This window comes from Diprion similis, chromosome 4, assembly GCF_021155765.1.
Source record: "Diprion similis isolate iyDipSimi1 chromosome 4, iyDipSimi1.1, whole genome shotgun sequence".
Lineage (NCBI taxonomy): Eukaryota > Metazoa > Arthropoda > Insecta > Hymenoptera > Diprionidae > Diprion > Diprion similis.
The window spans coordinates 11,973,082-11,991,805 of NC_060108.1; the positions used below are offsets into that span (position 1 = coordinate 11,973,082).

General features: G+C 38.0%; 2 protein-coding genes across 2 annotated transcripts in view; one reads left to right on the forward strand and one right to left on the reverse strand.

The window, feature by feature from the left end:
• Window positions 1-10,224, reverse strand: part of LOC124405418 (kelch-like protein diablo) — a 62,145-nt gene extending 51,921 nt beyond the window's left edge. The window contains 1 exon segment of the mRNA XM_046880292.1: window positions 9,964-10,224. Coding sequence (XP_046736248.1) covers window positions 9,964-10,209 — 246 coding nt within the window. The 5' untranslated portion in view covers window positions 10,210-10,224.
• The window catches only part of LOC124405424 (protein lifeguard 1-like), a 339,693-nt gene that overhangs the window by 197,345 nt on the left and 123,624 nt on the right, over window positions 1-18,724 (forward strand). The gene's annotated exons all lie outside the window — the stretch shown is intronic.

Here is an 18,724-nt window from a genome sequence, read left to right on the forward strand (position 1 = left end):
ATTGCTTGACAATTAACGTGTTTCCTTCTCTTACGACGCCGTCATCGCAAATTTTACCGTCGAAGGTATATTTATTTCGACGCGGACTTGCGAACGCCTCCGAAAACGCGTAACGATAACTCGATGTGATCTTGAATGAAATTAAGCCGGAAAAACACCTTCAGGCTCCATCGATGTTCATCGAAAGCCACAGTGTTTGACGAGGCTTTTTTTTTGAATTTACGCAAAAAATTATTTCAATTTTATTAAATTAACAATATTTTGTGTAGAATTTTCCATTCATTAATTATGTGAGGGTCTCAAGGGGGAGGGGGTTCAAAAATCTAAACATGATCTTATCTCGGAGGAGGGGGGAGGGTAAAAGTAATTCTTGCGTAATATTTTACAAGTCGAGATGTGCATAATAGACATTTTCCAGTGAGACAAAATGTTCGTACAGCAATGTTTTGGAAAACAACAATCGCACAGAAAATTAAAAAGGGCAGTTTAAAAAACTAAAAACAAATTCTATTTAGACGATCCACAAATTATGACATCTATATTTCTTCATTTTTAATATAGAATTTCATTTATATACTGTTACTGTAAAAAAATTTATTTCACAATAAGTTTTTTAAATCGTAAATATGTTCATATTTACACATTTTGAAGCTTATAAATGAAAACTATAGATAAAATCTTACGTGAAAAGTGAGAGGGGGAGTCCAAGAAATCTAATGTGTTCTTACATGAGTTAGGGGGGAGGGCGGGGTGTCAAAAATGGCTAGAATTGTCCTTACGTAATTAATGAATGACCCCTTAGGCAATACTGAAATTAAAATACACAATGAAAATTAATTTGATTTATGAAATCCCCAAAAAAGTTTATTTTCAATAATACCATTGATCAACCATCAAACAATAGCTATTTATGTGGCATGCTCGTAAACCGCCTGTTTTTTTGGCAAGGATAAAGATTTCAGGACGAGCTGAAGGCGAGCCGGAAGCGAGCCGGAAGCGAGTACTGAAATTATCCGAGCCAAAAAAACGGTTTACGGGCATGCGACATACAATATTTTTTACGCTATGGGCATTGAAAAGCAAAAGGAAGAGTGAGGTTATGTCGCGATCTCTTCGACGAAGCTACTTTATTCGGCATTTTGGGATGCGCACTTCGAACTGCGCATCAAAACTGCGGAATAAAGACTTTATTCCGCAACTTTGTTCGCTGCCGTATAAAGCATCACTTTACGAAACGAAAACTGCCACAAAAAGTGGACTTTTCAATGCCCATGCCGTAAAAATCAAATTAAGCTTTGCAACATGTTAAACAATAAAACGAATCAACGCTTGTCACTTATCTCTTTCGAAAATATTCCGTTATGCAAATTTTCATATATGTAATCAATCGAAAGTCCCAAAAAGTCAAGGGTACGATGAAAACTGTATCCCTGTGAGAATTAAGTACGTCTTTTAAAATGAAACGAGCGGTTCTACGTAGGAGCCACCGATGTATTAAAATTCAGGAGGATAATATCTATTATTCAGAGGTAAGCTACTTCACAGTGGTTGCCGAGCCCCATGTGGCGTCCGGATTATAACCATTTGATCTATTACCTGATTAAGAAACGTCCCTCGACATTCGGTATATCATTTATTATTCACACAGAGTTTTTAAACAAAAATTCTCCCTCCTCGTCTGCCATTTGATTGAGACGTTATATTCCACTTTCCTACGTCGTTATACCAACAAAATAGATCTAAAGATACATACCCCGACCCAATTTCCGAACGTTGACGAAATCCAAACATTAATCGCGTTTGATTTCTGTTCTAACTTGGGTAGCCCTCGAAAGTGTTATGAGATTAGAACTGTTTTTAATCTTGTTAGATATCGTTGTCATAAATTCGACCTGTACGATAAAATATAAACAAATAACACTATGGAATAACAAAAAAACATGTCGACTCCCTACGTAAGTTGCATCTAGAAGTTGCTGAGTAACCGAAGACGGTACGAGGCTAACAAGCATCGCAATGCATTTGCAGCTTGTTAAATATCCCATAAACCAATGATCGTTGTGCAGTCAATAGCGTAGACGTAACGTGTAGCGGTGTGAAGTGTTGTTCGTGGCTAATTTGACGGGTTGTTAGCGGATTTGTAAGCCGAAGAAATGATCGTCCAGAGTCGGAACATCCACTTTGTGGAGGTTTAATTAATATCCCAGAGCACTTAGTGGACTTAACGACGTCAAAGTGCAGCCTGCCCGACGGAGGCCGCTTAAATCAAAGGGGTTAGTCTTCCAGGGAGCGTTTAGGCCGTTCTATTCTCATCGACGAGAAACTCCAGCAGCCCTATAGAAGTAGCCTCGGGCTCTGAGTTAAATATGTGATTTTTTTTTTGTTTTTTAATTTTTTTTTTTAAATAATCCATTGCCCTTCTCACACCGTTCAATTATCGGCCGATAGACGAGTTTGCGTCATGGCCGTCAGTAGAAACGGTCGAAAATAACTCTGGGCCGATTGTTCTCCTATTCTTTTGTTAAATTCGGTGCACGCAAACTGTTTGAAAAGCGAGGTAAGATCATCGGGCTGATCGTTCCTTTAATTTCTACTTCGATCGGTATGCTCAGGTATATCCACCTACCTACCTACCTACCTACTCTTCTTCTGGCGATTGTTAATTATACTTGACCGACCCGCTCGACGAGAAGCCTCGACACGCGAACTGAATAATGTACAACGATATTGTCAAAGTTCAGGTCACACGCGATTAATTAAACCATGGTGTAACGGCCGAGGCAGGTGAACGAGCAGCCACGCAGCGATCAAGAAGCAGCTCTCTCGCCTCGTGCCCAAGACACATTACGCCTTCTTCTTGGTATTTTATTTCCTTACATCTTTTGTCATATATATATATTCTTTCACTTTCGTTCCAAGTATCATTACATACATATATGTATATACTAGGGTGACGAAAAAAAACCGACTGTTTTTTTTTTCTCTGAGTCTCGTGTGACAAAATGTTAGTTTTTGATGTTTTAAGAGCCCACTCCAAAGGACAGCTAAAAAAAAAAAAAAAAAATTTAAGAGGTCGCTCCAAATTTTTTAAAATGTCAAAAATCGTCAAAAAATTTAATTAAAACAATTATATTTTCAGTGTTTTGTTTGATTTTTAATTCATGTCGTGGTGTATTGTTATCGATTCTTTCTTACAAAATGAAAAAAAAAAAAAAAATGATGAAATTTTTATATGAATATTAAAAGGTCGCTCGAAAAGATCTAAAGAAATGCACCAAAAAATTGAGAAAAAATTATGAGCGACCTTTCAAAATTCAAATTTTGACCTGAAACTTTCGGAAACTTATTTTTTTTTGTCTATAGAATTATACCATAGCGAGAAAAAAAACTAAAAAAAAAAAAATCGGTTTTTGACGATTTCTGACATTTTAAAAAATGTGGAGTGACCTCTTAAAATTTTTTTTTTTTGTACTGTCCTTTGGAGTGGGCTCTTAAAACATCAAAAAGTAACATTTTGTCACACGAGCCTCAATAAAAAAAAAAAATAAAAAATAATCGATTTTTATGCGCCACCCTAATGTATATAACTCATTACGCGTGGGTAAAACGATATAAATCTAGAAAAGAAATCGAACGTACAAAACTGGTCTCATTTTGCACCGTGTTAAACACCTTCAGCGGATGTGTCGCCTTCGGTGCTTGATTTCGTAATTTAACATTCAGAAATTGAGGAAGAAGGCTCGAATGAGTTGCTCCTGCTGCAGACGCAGCGACGCGTCAGCCTCGAATGTCGCTCTGCAGGCACCAGCTGTCCCGCATTGCTGGTTCAGACAGTCTTATACCGGCTGCCATTCGGTGCAATAAAGTATCGACTCTTTCGTTTACCTTTTTGATTAGGAGACGGGCACTATGGCCCCGATGGTTTCTATGTGTAAATTTATTGCCGACGGGTTACACTTCGTCTAATATCTTTATTGCCTGTACCTAACAATCTCGGGATCCCGAAACAGATTCAAGTCTGCCGCATCGTAAATTACTGCAAGTAAGACGGATTTTTTACGTTGCACAGCGGTTGTGAACAATATTATTAATAACGCCATTGAGCAGTTTTTTATCGATAGTAAATTAGTCAAGTTTGCAGTTTCAATGTACAGCTGAATTTGAAATTCACGTAAAGTCCAACACCTTGTGAGTTTCTGAGGGATTAGTTTCAAATTCACTATCAAATTCCTGAAAAAATTTTGCGGCATACCTCAAAGAATCTTGCGTGAAGATTTTTACTTTCTATGGTTGAGCTTTTGGTAGATTTAATCTGCGTTTGAATCAACGTCAGAAGCTGTATTGTAATGGAATCGTCATCGGATTAACGGTCGATGAAAGAAACACTAGCAACATAGAATAATCTTTGGGATCAGAATTGATTCTAAGATCCCGGTTTTAATTGCGTAGGATTTAACTAATTATGTGATATATTGTTTACGTTGGAATTCACCACCAGTTACTGAAACACATTGGAAAGCCAAGAACAAGTGATTTGAAGTAAAACGGTGCAGCCACTGAAGCCACCGAAACGAAAAGTACTCGAGACTGGCATTCAAAGTGATTTGCACCGGAGTAGGTACGAATAACTTGAGCGAACACAGTCTCCGGAAATCGGTTTTCCGGTCGCACGGATTGAAGCCGTGATGTGATGTAGCTAATGATTACCGTGTGAGTCTGGTCTAATGACCAGCTTCCAAATACTGGGGCACACCCGAGGTCACACCTGCGTCCCGCATCCGAGTCTAAGAACGCTGGGAACAATGGATGACGTGCGGCCCGATTCGTGTAAAGAGAAGATAGGTTACACAGTCCACTGCTAGGCTACCGACGAAGATCAGAATCGGAACTGAGCCACAAGTTGATAAGGCAAAACTCTCGTTAGGCCGAAAACAAGATTAGAGACTAATGTCTTGTCCCCCTTGACGTGATTTCCCGATCCAATAATAATAAGTAATTAATTTTATCTACATCTTCAATGTTAATCCATTAATTTGGCATGTTTGGCATGAACCGTCAAAAGGTTGTCACAATTGGGTCGAAGGACGGATCTCTGGGTGAGCCAGTAAATCGAGAAAAGATGAGGTTATGCCTGTAGGTATTCTCGTTTTAATGGAGTTGGAGATGGGATTGGTCACTTGGTGCCAGAAGGAAGAGAGACGCTTGAAAAAAGTACGTGTTAAAAGGTGTACGATATAATCGTATTGCATGTGATAAGAGTCTTATCACTCCGCACTAACGCCTGTCTGTTTTGTAGAGATCCTCCCATTCCTACGATCGTCTCAATCATGCAATTTCAATGAAGTTGATGAATACTGAATACATAATCAACCTTATCGTCGAATCAATAAAACTTTTGGCTGATATTTTGGCACCGCGAATCAGTTAGATCACTTTTTCATCGTTGGCACAAGCAGCAAGTATACTGATCTCGAAATAAGGAAGTTCACAATCATTCGATGGTAACGATTATACTTATGCAATATGTTAGTAATCCATCGTGTTTTTATGGTCGTATGTGTAATCGTTTCTAATTCGACTCATCTCGTAACTGATTGAGTTTTCAAAACATGTTTTGCGAAACGCGTCGCGACGACACGTGTCTTAACATTGTGCCAGGACCCCTGGTCATTGTCTGTTTGATGATAATTTCAAGACGTACGGATGATATAAGAGAGATAATATCACAGAGGATTGGATGGCAGAAAGGTGCATACCTGTTCAAGTACGGACGCACATTCGGTTGGTTTTATCGGGCTTTCATCGGTCGTTACTTACGCTCGATTTCACATTCGCCTCGGTTAATTATTATGGCCAGATACAACTCGAGCACGCGCGCCTGGGTAGTGAGCTGACGCCTTTGCATGTGCCCCGGTAAAGTGGGAAGGTAAATTAATGCGTGTCAGACGGATTGTCACTCGGTATAATATACACTACGAGACCAAGACCAAGGAAATTTTACCGGGATAAATACACACACGCACGGTGACGACGTAATGATATTAAGTTTGGTCATGTCAACTCGCGGTCGCACATGGGTAGACAGAAAACACGAACACAAGGCACTTCGGAGTGTTTCAGAAATGGCTATCTTGGATTGTAAATCTTGACTGATCCCCGCTCAAATTTCACTGCGTTGAAATATTTAACAGAGTAACTCAGCCGTTTTCATATAATATATTCATACTGACAATGAGTATAACAAATTTATCTTTCTTCACATTAATCCTATTTTCGAAAAGATATTTCCAACAAAATTGTGATAATACTGAATATTCGTATCAGATTCTTGAGAGTGTCAATTTATTTTTCAACTCATTTAGGTATTTCCGAAAAAGATTTGTGAGCAACTGCCAGATGGGGTATAATTGTTGCAAGTGGTTATTCTTCTTCAGAGGTTCATAAAAATATTTTTATATTAGCTCTGGAATTGTTATAACCTTATACAGACGCCTAATAATTTTCACAAGGATACGGAATAAAAATTGCTTAGCTAAAAAGTTGTTTCAACCTGATTGTTCCTGTACTGTAAATCGAGGAATTCGATACGAGATTCAATGATTTTTTGAAGGTTGACATAAAATTTTGCAGACGAAATGATACATTGTTAGTAGTACTAATTTATTTTTTTCTGATGGACCCTCTAAGCTAATCCCAAGCTAAGAATCATAGTTCTTACGTGAGATTTCTGAGTTTCAAAAAACGTTTTATTTTTCAATTTCAAAATTCATTCCGATAATTTTTCGAGCAATGTATTTGTTTCGATATATGCTTTTCAGAAATCTGAAAGTTCCTCACAGAAAACGTATTTATTCGTATTTTACTTTATACGTTTTATTGCTAGAACAAAGTAGAGTTTCTAACGTGGTTATGAAATTTTTTAAAATTCATGAGAAGTCCGGTCACAGCTAAGCGAGTCTATCACAAGTCGTAAAAAAATAGAAGAATAGTTTATAAGGTATAGCAAGAAATCCCAAAGTAATTATATACTTTCACAATGAGGATACAACTTCGATCTAAGAATTGGCCAAACTATCCCTGCATATTAGCTCACAGTGTCAATGATTAAAACAAAGTATATATGTAAGTCAGTGATATCGGAGCTGAATAATTCGATCCCCTTGCTTTTCACTCAATTAGAAAAGAACGATTAGCTATTATCCACGGATATACGTCCAATACTAAAAACCGTTGATCCTACAGGTACGATATATATATATATAACACCACCTTACGCGTCGGCATAAATTCTAGTGCCGAAACCGCAAAAAGCAATCCGATCAGCGGGTGCCGTTTTCTCTCCCCCTTCCCTCCCTGCTCAGAGTGTGCGTTGGATTTGACCGTTATGTTGTCGGCCTGTTCGGTAGTACGCCGAGTCAGGATCGTGAAGGCTTGTAGCGCATATGTGGGCAACCCGTCCAGCCGCTACGGCTTGGCGGTTCCTGGGTCCGTTCGTTCGTCCACTGCAGTGGAGTTTCGTCGGGCCTCGGGCCTGCCTGCCAGATGTCATCGGGGCTACCAGATCCGCTGGGTCTTATGTGCGTCGGCGCTACCAACGCAGCACCGCTTTCTCCTACACAGCCAGGGAAGCCCGGAGAAGTCCGCTTCGCCCGGCTGCCTGACGCTGCGCGCTGCGCGCTGTAGCGCAGGCATACGGGGCATACGGGGCTCGCGCGCACACCGGCACACATATCCACATGCGCGCGCACCGCGACCACACATGCGCAGACGCACTCGCGCGAGTCGCTCGTGAGCCGGAGAGCTGTAAAGAGGGAAAAGGAAAAAACTAATAGGCCATCGGCGTGCGCCTGTCGCGTGCCGAGGGGAACCGCCGTTACCAGGGAGAAGCGGGTGTCGCGGCGCGTGCGAGACGCATGTGTGTGTTAAGGCGCGTGCTCGAGTGTGGGAGTTGGAGGTGGAGTGCCCGCCGGATACCGAGGAAGGAGTTATGGGTCGCTCGACAAAACTTCTCAGAGGAAGATCTTTCGCTAAGCGGTCCCTCCCTCCACCCACTCTTGTCTTGATTGATAGCGCCGATATATTCAACGAGATTATCCACCCTATATTCCCGTGTAAAGTAGTTACTTATACACCAACGCACAAGTGTGGAGAGACAGTAGTTTTTACTATTAAAATCTCGGAATATTTTTATCTCTGATTTATTTTAGATTGTTCAAACCTGTCTATGAATGATTTTGACAATAATTAAAATACTTGTGATCTGACGTGCTGAACACTTTCGGAAACTACCAAAATCACTCCATTCACTTAATTGTAAGTCTTTTCAGGATCGATTTCATTCTACAATCAATTAGTAATTTCAGGTCGAGGATATAAATATTTCAAATTTTAATGACTTGATAAAAAGTGCGCCTGGTAGACCGGCAACCCAAGTATCCCTGCGAGGATTATAATTTACGGTTTATTTCGTTGCAAATTCTGGATCAGGGTGGTCTCCTCTTGCGCGTGTGAAGGTGGAGAACTCAGGATAGTGAGATTCGTCGGTGAATAAGCTGCAGCTGCGCTTCGCCGTAAGGGTATGAGATACTCTCTCTCTACCTCCATCTCTATCCATCTTTTTATGCTCTCTTTGTTCGCCTTCTTCTCCATTTAACAAATTCTTGTCGAGAAATATCCACTATGCGACGCTAACCTCAATTTTATGCTTCGTGAAAAAACGCGTAACATCAAACTCTTGTTATATATGTAAACAATTATCTATTGCTCTTTATGAAGTAAAATAACGTGACGTTATTCTATTACCACCGATGGGTTCAGAAATATGTTTTTTAAACAGTCCGTTGTTATGGGAAATATTTGATTCGTTGCCACTCGTCAGTAAATGGTGTTGAATTTGAAAAACATCAAGAATCTGTTCCTAGGATCGTTAAAACCGAATCCGTTGGGAATTTTGAAGATCTTTTGATGTCAAAAGATCTAATTTCGAGAGGTAACCAGGTGTCAAAATGCGATCTTGGAAAGGATCTCTGAATCTACACGGCAATACCTTTTTTACAGAAAATGTACGTGAACCAATCCGAATGGAACGTTCGACGACTTCTGATTGCGGTGAAATGAGTGGCTGCATATAATTCATAATTTTAATCAAATAGGTTCATAATTTTGGATAAATTAGACTGTACAAGCTTCGCTATCTATCACCGCAGTTATGGCAATTACCAATTTTTTTACCTATTCACGATGTTCATTTTCGAATTACTCAATGGATCATATTCCAAAAAATGGAAAGCAGCATGCGCAACAATGGATCTTAGGATATGGCGATGTGCGCAATGCTCAAGGGTAAATAATGGAAAAGGGTGCGATCATTATCAGACGTAGATAGCATCTTCGAGAAAATCACATTCTTCAGTTAAGCATATTACAGTGTCCGGTCTACATTCCAACGAAATGGAGAATATGCGATAGTGCACAGCAGGTGTGAGCTAGTAAAAATACCTGCCATACCCATTCTCTACTAGAGGGTGCATGTATAATAAGAAATCATGAAAAGTCCAGTTTTGGCAGTTTTCAATATTCAAAAATACGAATTTCTCTCATCTTTCCACGGTTAGATCATGCAATCCGACTATATAAGTGTTCTTGTACGTTATAACGTAAGATGCAATCCCGTGAGTAAATTGAGCCTAAAAGAACTCTGATCTTCCATTACAATGAAAATTATTATCAATCGATTTCAAATTCTAAATTCCAGTAACTCTCTGGACCCTACGATTACAAATATTCAAGACTCGATTGCCTGAACGAAAGCCGGCTTCGAGCATAGTTACAAGACCGTGACTTTCCTTTGCCGACACGTGTCGGAGCGTGCCATTGTCATTGGCGGAGGCATTTTCTGAACATGAACACCAGGTAAGTGTAGAGGAGGCTATCCAGCTCAAGATGCAATATACCAAACCACACGCATTCGTGATAGTCACGTGATCTCAGTGAACGGCTTGTTCTGGATACCGACCACCTATCGATGGTGGTGGAGCCTTGCGTCACTCTGTGTTCATCAAGCTTCCGCCAATGGGAACCTCGCAGAGAGCAGGATGCTTTGATGATACCTTCGTTGTGCACCTTTCCTCGCTTAGGGTGCGTTCCTGATGGTGCCCACCCCGCGTACGCGTGTGCCATCATCAGTAGGGCCGTTTCCCTGATCGTCATCCGCGCGGAACCATCCCTAAGGTAAAAACAAACCAAGGGTTGGCTGTTCCCAAACCGTACTTCATAGAATGGTAACGTACTTTTGTTTGAGCTGTGATGAGTAGTCGGTGCTTTTCACGTGTAAGTCTCACATTCAATCCATAAGGTACGTGGATGTAGTAGGACTCAATTACTCGCGTTCACACGGTACTTGATGACTCCTTTGACCAACGGTGTATTGGTGGATGTTATAAATCACGCAATTACTGGTTGCATATGTTTAGGTTCCATTTCTATAATGATATTCTAATCACCATTCCGTTTTCACATTGAAATTTTGAACTTTCGTTTTCAGTGAACCGCAATAAAGGAAGATTCAATACCACGAAATGAAAACAGTCGATTTTTTAACAGTTCGTTAATAAAATTTTTACTGTTCTTGATACGCATGTGATAACATCTAATGACGAGGACTTACCAATGAAATTTGTATCCTTATTTTAGTCAGATTTGGATAAATCTCACGTCTGCTACATTTGCCAGCTCAACGAAAATTTTGGTACTCTATATGTGAGAACGAGCTTTCGTTTCTTTTCGTTCCATATTCATGAAAACCAATTTCCAACACTTCACGAGCTCGACAGATTTAAAATTTCTATCGAAAAACGGAACAGTTTGTGATAGATCTGACATGATAATTCCGTAAATTTCACTTCTTATTATTAATCTTGATTCGATTCTCTGTACAAGGTGTTGAGGCAAGGAAACGAGCGAAAGTCGATTGTCGCAAGTATTCGAATATTTATGAGTAAAAATACTGCTCATGCAGGCTTCTGTCTTTGTATTTTGTAATTATTGGGATGCATGCTTGACGCATGGAGTACGTACAGTCTCCAGTTATGGGTGTGCATGACGCCAAGTGAAGTATCTGAGTCGCACTAAATTCGATACTCACATCACCATGAAGTCGGTCACAGTGTGTCGTTGCATACTTATTCGCGAAGTTTACGTTTGTGTGGATAATATAATATGGAACAAGCGGACGGTACGAACGGCGAGAATGAACGAGGAAACGAATGAATGAGATTTCGCCTGGCAGGTGAATGGGAAGGAAACGCGAAATCTTTCGCTTTCGAAATCTTTACCGCAACCGCGACGACTGCCGACTGCACGCAACCCTTCAGAACTCTTTCTCCGGCGGATCCTGCCATCTCTTTTATATACGCAACTTTCCTAAGAAAGCTGTTTCACTACCGTTTTTGAGGGAAAATAGAGGCTATATCCTGTACACGCATGTATGTGCCAACAGTTTCTTACGTTATAACCGAATGTCTCCTTACAACATACAAACATAAATTTTATATCTTTTACGCAAGTATTCAAAGGTTTGAAAATCAACAAGATCTTGTAATAATTAATGAGAGATTCTTCACGATGATTGTTCCAGTAAAAAAGTCCAGAGTCTGTACAACTTTTCGACTATTATGTGGTATTTGAAAGATCACATCGTCAATCACAACTACACATTTGTTATTTTTTGATCTGACTCTTAAATTTATTTTTTAACTTTATCCAAAAACGTCGAGAATACAACTGCAGACTTTTTTCAACGGTTCGTGTGTAAATATTTTGAAAATATACACAATTGTAAAAGGAATTCCGTGTATAGTACGTTCCTCACGAATTCCTCCCCCCCCCCCCCCCCCCCTCCCGAAGATATCTGAAAGTGCGAACGATATTTTCACGTCTATTATACATCGGTAGATACGAGAAGCGATCTAGTCCCTCACTATTGCAGTTTCTATTATGGTGTATATATATATATATATATATATATATAACACATGCACTTCGAAGCCCACCTTAAATCCACATGCGCGTTAATATCGCGCTAGTGATCTTCCCGTGGATACCACCTGTTCCACCTACGCAAACGAATTATCTTCCTGTATATACCTGCATAAGATATTTTTACATATTTCTTGCAACTCTTCTTTGGTATCTTAAAAGTATAATAGTGCAAAATCGGGTTGTTAACTTTTTCATCAACTGCTTATATTATTTGATATTAAGTGATACGTTATAATATAATATCGAACCTTAGATAGTCGGACTCTCGGAATATTTGAATGTAGCGAGTAGAACTTTAGTCCAAAATCCGACATAAAAATTCTTTTACAAAGCTGTGCGAAGATTTGATGCTGCAAATGACTATAATTTTTCTTTGGGATATTCGATCCTGTTTCAAGTTATTTCCAAGAAATATCGAGAGATTCTCATTTCTTTTACGATGGAATTATTATAATTATATATACATACAGGCAATTATTACAATTAAAGGTGGTTTTTATTTTCACTTTTCTAGTTCGTGTGTTTCTTACCCCCGCATTAGCCGATAAGAATATACCTACTTATATCTATACGATTGCGTCCGGCGTTAATCTGTCGCGTAAAAACATTGGTTGTTACATAATACAAGCATATTAGATTGCCTAAATGCATACTGCGGAGTGTGCGGCAGGGTCGTACAATAATTGGCAACTGATATTGCAGAAAATATTTTGTTCGTCAAGAACGCGGTTACCCAAAGACGCAGTTTAATTAAACGGTGTCACTTCCAGAAACAGTGTATGTATATTTAGGGTGGCGCAAAAAAACTCACTATTTTTTTTTTTTTTTGAGTCTCGTGTGACAGAATGTTAGTTTTTGATGTTTTAAGAGCCCACTCCAAAGGACAGCTCAGAAAAAAAAATTTTAAGAGGTCGCTCAAAATTTTAAAAAATGTAAAAAATCGTCAAAAAATTAAATTAAAAAAATTATATTTTCAATAATTTGTTTGATTTTTAATTCATGTCGTGGTGTATTGTTATCGATTCTTTCTTACTAAATGAGAGAAAAAAAATTTATGTAATTTTAATATGAATATTAAAAGGTCACTCGAAAAGATCTAAAGAAATGTACCAAAAAATTATGAGCGTCCTTTCAAAATTCAAATTTTGTACTGAAACTTTCGGAAACTTATTTTTTTTTTTGTCTATAAAATTATACCGTAACGAGAAAAAAAAAATAAAAAAATCGATTTTTGACGATTTGTGACGTTTTAAAAAATGTGGAGTGAACTCTTAAAAAATTTTTTTTCGAACTGTCCTTTGGAGTGGGCTCTTAAAGCATCAAAAACTAACATTTTGTCATACGAGACTCACAAAAAAAAAAAAAAATCATAGGTTTTTTTTGCGCCACTCTAATGTATATAGATCATTACAGTGAAAACCTAGGAAAAAATTCTTCTACACGTTAACTTACAAAATGATAAATTCATAAAGGGTTGTATACAGCAATTGGCACGGCCCTAAACTCGCATGCGGTTGAAAATTTTTAATTGCATCGCATTAACAAGCATAGCAGAAATAGATGCACAATACGGTTATGCGTGGATATTACTATATACCTACACGCGAACTTTGATAAGTGTAGAGAATGAGGGTTACACAATCGGGAAAATATAAAACGACACCGCTTCGCTAATATATCGTTATGCGCTTGCAGCCGGTTACAAGAGTAGGTAGCTAAGTATTATAGGTGATTATAGATATATAAGTATCCGACGTGAATATACATACAAACAATTCACCTATATATATATACTCGTAAGCTAAGCTATACATATATTGTCTATTACTGTCTGCATAAGTATGAAAGAAAATGCGAGGAAGAAGAAAAAAAAAAATGATAATAATATAATAAGGAGGATAATGGCGATACACCCACAAAGCTAAACGCGGGGAATTGACGCGTGCTTAAAAATATACACTACAAGTCAAAACGCGTCGCTGCCATGTAGACGTCGGTGTATTGTTTTACCAGCTGTCACCTACTTTTCAAATGCTACTTGTCGTGCTGAATTTCATACTCAGGTTGCCGCGACTTACTCGGATAGCGCAAAACGGCAAGGTTATGTGCTTCGGTTGTATCTACACGTTGTGTACCTATAATACGTATGTTGGCCACCTATTATACCTATATACATACCTACGTACGTACCTTATCAACCTGTCTTGTTCGCAGTGCTAATCTGCATACAGGCATCTGTTCTTTTTTAGTTATGTGCACGTGAGATATATACATTATGTTATATACATATATCTTGGGTATAGATATGCATTAGGGTGGTTGTTGAATGCTTTTTTACGGAATTTCAATGTTGGATGATCGTTTATCGGCTTTAAATATATAGAAAAAACAAATCTCTAATATTTTCAGATTTTTATTTCGAGCCCTCGTCTTTTTTTCGTATAGGTACTTAATTATTGAACGCTATATAGAATGGAATTCCCAAGACATTTTTTTTACTAATGAAACATAAAATAACGACGATTCAACGAACTTCAACGAAGATTTGAAAAATTTTCAAATAATACGACTTCATATAGCTTGAAAAATGATTTAAAATTTTTAAGGACTGAGAATAAAAATCTGAAGAAATTAAAGATCCGATTTAAGACTATCCAATATGACCTTACAATAACGACCACTCTAGTAGGTATACATATATATATTAGAGTGGTGCTTATTTAGCATGTTTTCGGAATTCCGTAAGGAAAAGACGGAAAAAGTTTGCAAAGATTAAAAGGTCGCTCGAAAAGATCTAAAGAAGTGCACCAAAAAATTGAAAAAAAAATTATGAGCGACCTTTTAAAATTCAAATTTTGAACTGAAACTTTCGGAAACTTATTTTTTTTTTTTTGGTCTATAAAATTATACCGTGGCGAGAAAAAAAATTTGAAAAAAAAAAATCGATTTTTGACGATTTCTGACGTTTTAAAAAATGTGGAGCGACCCCTAGAAAAAAATTTACTTGAACTGTCCTTTGGAGTGGGCTCTTAAAACATCAAAAACTAACATTTTGCCACACGAGATTCAAGAAAAAAAAAAAAAAAAAAAAAATAGTCGGTTTTTTTGCACCACCCTAATATATATGTATATTAACTAATATCTGTAGTATGAAATTGACGAAGAGTGATTCAACTTTCCGCACACTCTGACGTATATATATATACATCCATGTCATACGTTTTTTAGATCTGAGAAACACCACGACACGTAACCTCCGCGATAACCTATTTAGTTATTACAAGATATATAACAATCGAAAGAGCAGTTGTCATATATCGCGATGTCGATAGAGTTAAATTAGATGAGTATAAATTTATATATACCTTTGACGCATGGTTACTACGTAACGTGATTCAATATTCAATTCAGCGTATCGGCATTTCATGTGTGTAACACGTGTACGCAGGTAAAGCGTGTGTATAACACAAATTATCAGTTTCTACTTCAACTTGTATCTGGTGCACGTGAACATTATGCCTATATACGATTACGTATAATTTTCCTGGTACTTTAATAGATGTATGTAAAAAAATGTCACAGTTCAAAGAACAGTTGTCGAGCGTGATTATAAATTTTTTTCAAATCTTTACACAACTTTACGGTTTTTTCCCGACATCTATACCGTTATCTCAACACTGCAGCTTTTGAGTATTGATTTCGTCTCAATAGGCTAGAATTGTAGCGTCATCGATGTGCATCTGTTAAGGTTGAAAAATTCGTGATTTTTATTACTGACAGTCGATGATGGATCGTATCGGATCTACCTTGTAACAATACCTTCTCCTTCATTTGACACGAATATGAGTACTTTATAGAATAAAAAATGAAACCTGATACCAACAGAAGAATTCATCGAGATAAGTGTGCACTTTTCAAGTTACTCCTCTTTAGTGCATTACAAATGTAAATGTAATTATTGCATGTACCTACTCTATCCATATATACGACTTTGTCCTAGTAGGTATACTATACGATGTCTCGTGTCACTTATAAATGACGATGCACTTTCACTTGATACCTATATATACTCGTGTAACAATTAGAGTTACATCTTCTTAATAAAATAAGCCTCAGATGTATAAGTTTCCTGCGAACCGATTTCAAATAATTCATCAACTTTATCATTATCGATTACATAATCATGTGCATTATAGTTTTGTGTCTTCGATCGAAGATCACTTTTTCTTCTTCATTAACCAACAGACAACGAAGTGAGATCGACTTCGGTTGCATGGGTTTGAGTCAGGATTGAGTCAAGTTTGAGTGTATATCTGCTCTAGATTACAGAGTCCATAATCTAGAGCCGACGATGAGGTTATGCGGCGTCGAGGAGGAGGATCCGTCTTCCTCGAAGGTAGCCAATGAGGTGAGGCGCCGCGGCGCCGCCTCCGCCCCCGCCCAATTGCTGCGCATCTAATCGACGCCGAGAGTGAAACGACGATCGACCGATCCGTTTCTCGTGACTCGTGGTGGTGACTCGCGACAAATCATCAATCTTTTTACTGGGTCTTTGTGTCTTGAACTCTTTAAATCCAGACTTCTGGCTTATTTGAAATCGGTATCTATAGATTGTAAGCATTAATTCTTATAGTCAGTTGGGTAATTCCAATTGTAACCTGATTCTGAAAATAATTTCTTAATATTTACGGTATTGTTAAATTTAAGGTATTATTAAAGTTAGTATTTATAGAATGTCGGTAACAAGAGACGAAATATTAAATACACTGTACTATAAAAGTCTAATTTGCCTTTGGTTGATTATGTTCTATATTCCATAACCCAAATATTATTATTGTTATTCCAGCCTACTTTTCTATTGTAGCTTGATAAACAATTTATTAGCTTTATATTTAAATATTGAAGTTTTTCTCCGATAAAGTTTTATCTACAGGTTTTTATAGTTTTCATTTTTATCGCGGTCACTGAGTTTTTATATTTATGGGAAGCAAGGTTTACAGAAAACACAGTTAATTCACAGGGATCACAGCTGGACCAACTTTTATAGAAGTCAATTTAGGGGTTTTCCGAAATTTATAAATGTTCAACAAATCGTAATGTGAAAACATTTTATTTTGCTAGAGGGCCATATCGTTTCGAAATTCTCATTTTTGACGAAAAGTCAAATTGTTCAAATTGTACTCGTACCGAAAGATATAAAGAAAACAAGATTGGCATTTCGCAAAATTTTCAGAAATGTACATTAATTTGGTACATATAAGTCTGAAATATTAAAGTTGTAGTAATTCGTTGACAAGTCAACACTTGCAAACCATAATTTTCCATATCTCCATAGGTAAAATACTGCATTTAATTTCTATATCACGAGACGCTACGTTATCCCGTAAAATTATTTTTCAACCTATCCCATAAAATATTTTCAAAAAGAAAAAAACAACCTAGTTTTCTCAGTTAAATTAATCATAAAACGATCAAAGTATATCAAGAATCTATCGGATGTTCGGTATTGGAATAAAAAATGAAAGAAGACTAAACAATTAAGTAATATTTGATTTTCAGAATCGAATACGTACAGCGTCTTACTCGACGTATATAATAATTATTCACCATTTCGTTCCCCTTTTAAAAAACTATTCGGTAAATCCTACGAGAACAAAGAATCCTGAAATGCAAACATCTGCAGGCAACAAACACGTTAAACGACCATAGCGATAATAAATGTAGCGATACGATTCGTTCAATTCGTTTAAAAGAACTCCTTTACATATAACATTTGACAAAAAAAAATTTAATCAAATATTTGATCATTCCGAACAATGATACAAGTAAATACAACAACCATATATGATCATCAGATTAATCATAACCAACCATAGATACCCAGCCCTAAAAATTCCGTCGATCCTTGTACATCGGCGATAATTAATAAATTAATCCGCGTAAAGTCGCTCGAATCCTGCGTCTAAGCAGATCGTTTATACCGCGTGGATCTAATAATCGGATCTAATGATCAAAGAGGTGAATTTACAGCGCGGATCATCACCTATGCATACGGGTAGATATATATCCCCTCCAGGTTGAACGTCGACGTGACTACAATGGGCGGGGCATCGTCGAAGTAACCCCAGGTTGAGCTGCGACAGGTATCCCAGGTACGCGCGTATAGAAGCCCGAGGATTGCAAGGGAACATCGCCGGCTCAGTCTGTCGAGGTCCTTGGCCAGGTTAGGGCAGAGACCGTTGCATCGATCGCGAAGTCTTTTGCACCGATCAGCCTTGCAGCACGAATCCATCCGCCCCTCCCCCAATCGTGTATACAACAGATCTGATCTCGTTGGTTTGGGGAAAGAAGCCGGTGAAAATCGGTAGCGATCGTTGATACCGATCAGGAAAGTGCAGATCGGTATCGGTACCAAATGATTGCCGATCCGATCCGGAGTTAGTTTGATCCCTGAGCTTGGAGAGAGGGTGCAGTGATCGTATATATGTCTGGAGTCTTTGACTTTTTGATTGCAGTGCGGTAGTTTGTTTTCATATAATTATTCGTCAGTTTTAGTTTGGTGAACGATCGTTCCATCCGGATCATTGGTTCGTTATACCGTTGGACAGCTACTGTATATATATATATATATATATGGTTCTTAGTTCTTTATAGAGTGTTAAAAAACGTGGCGACGCTTTTACTC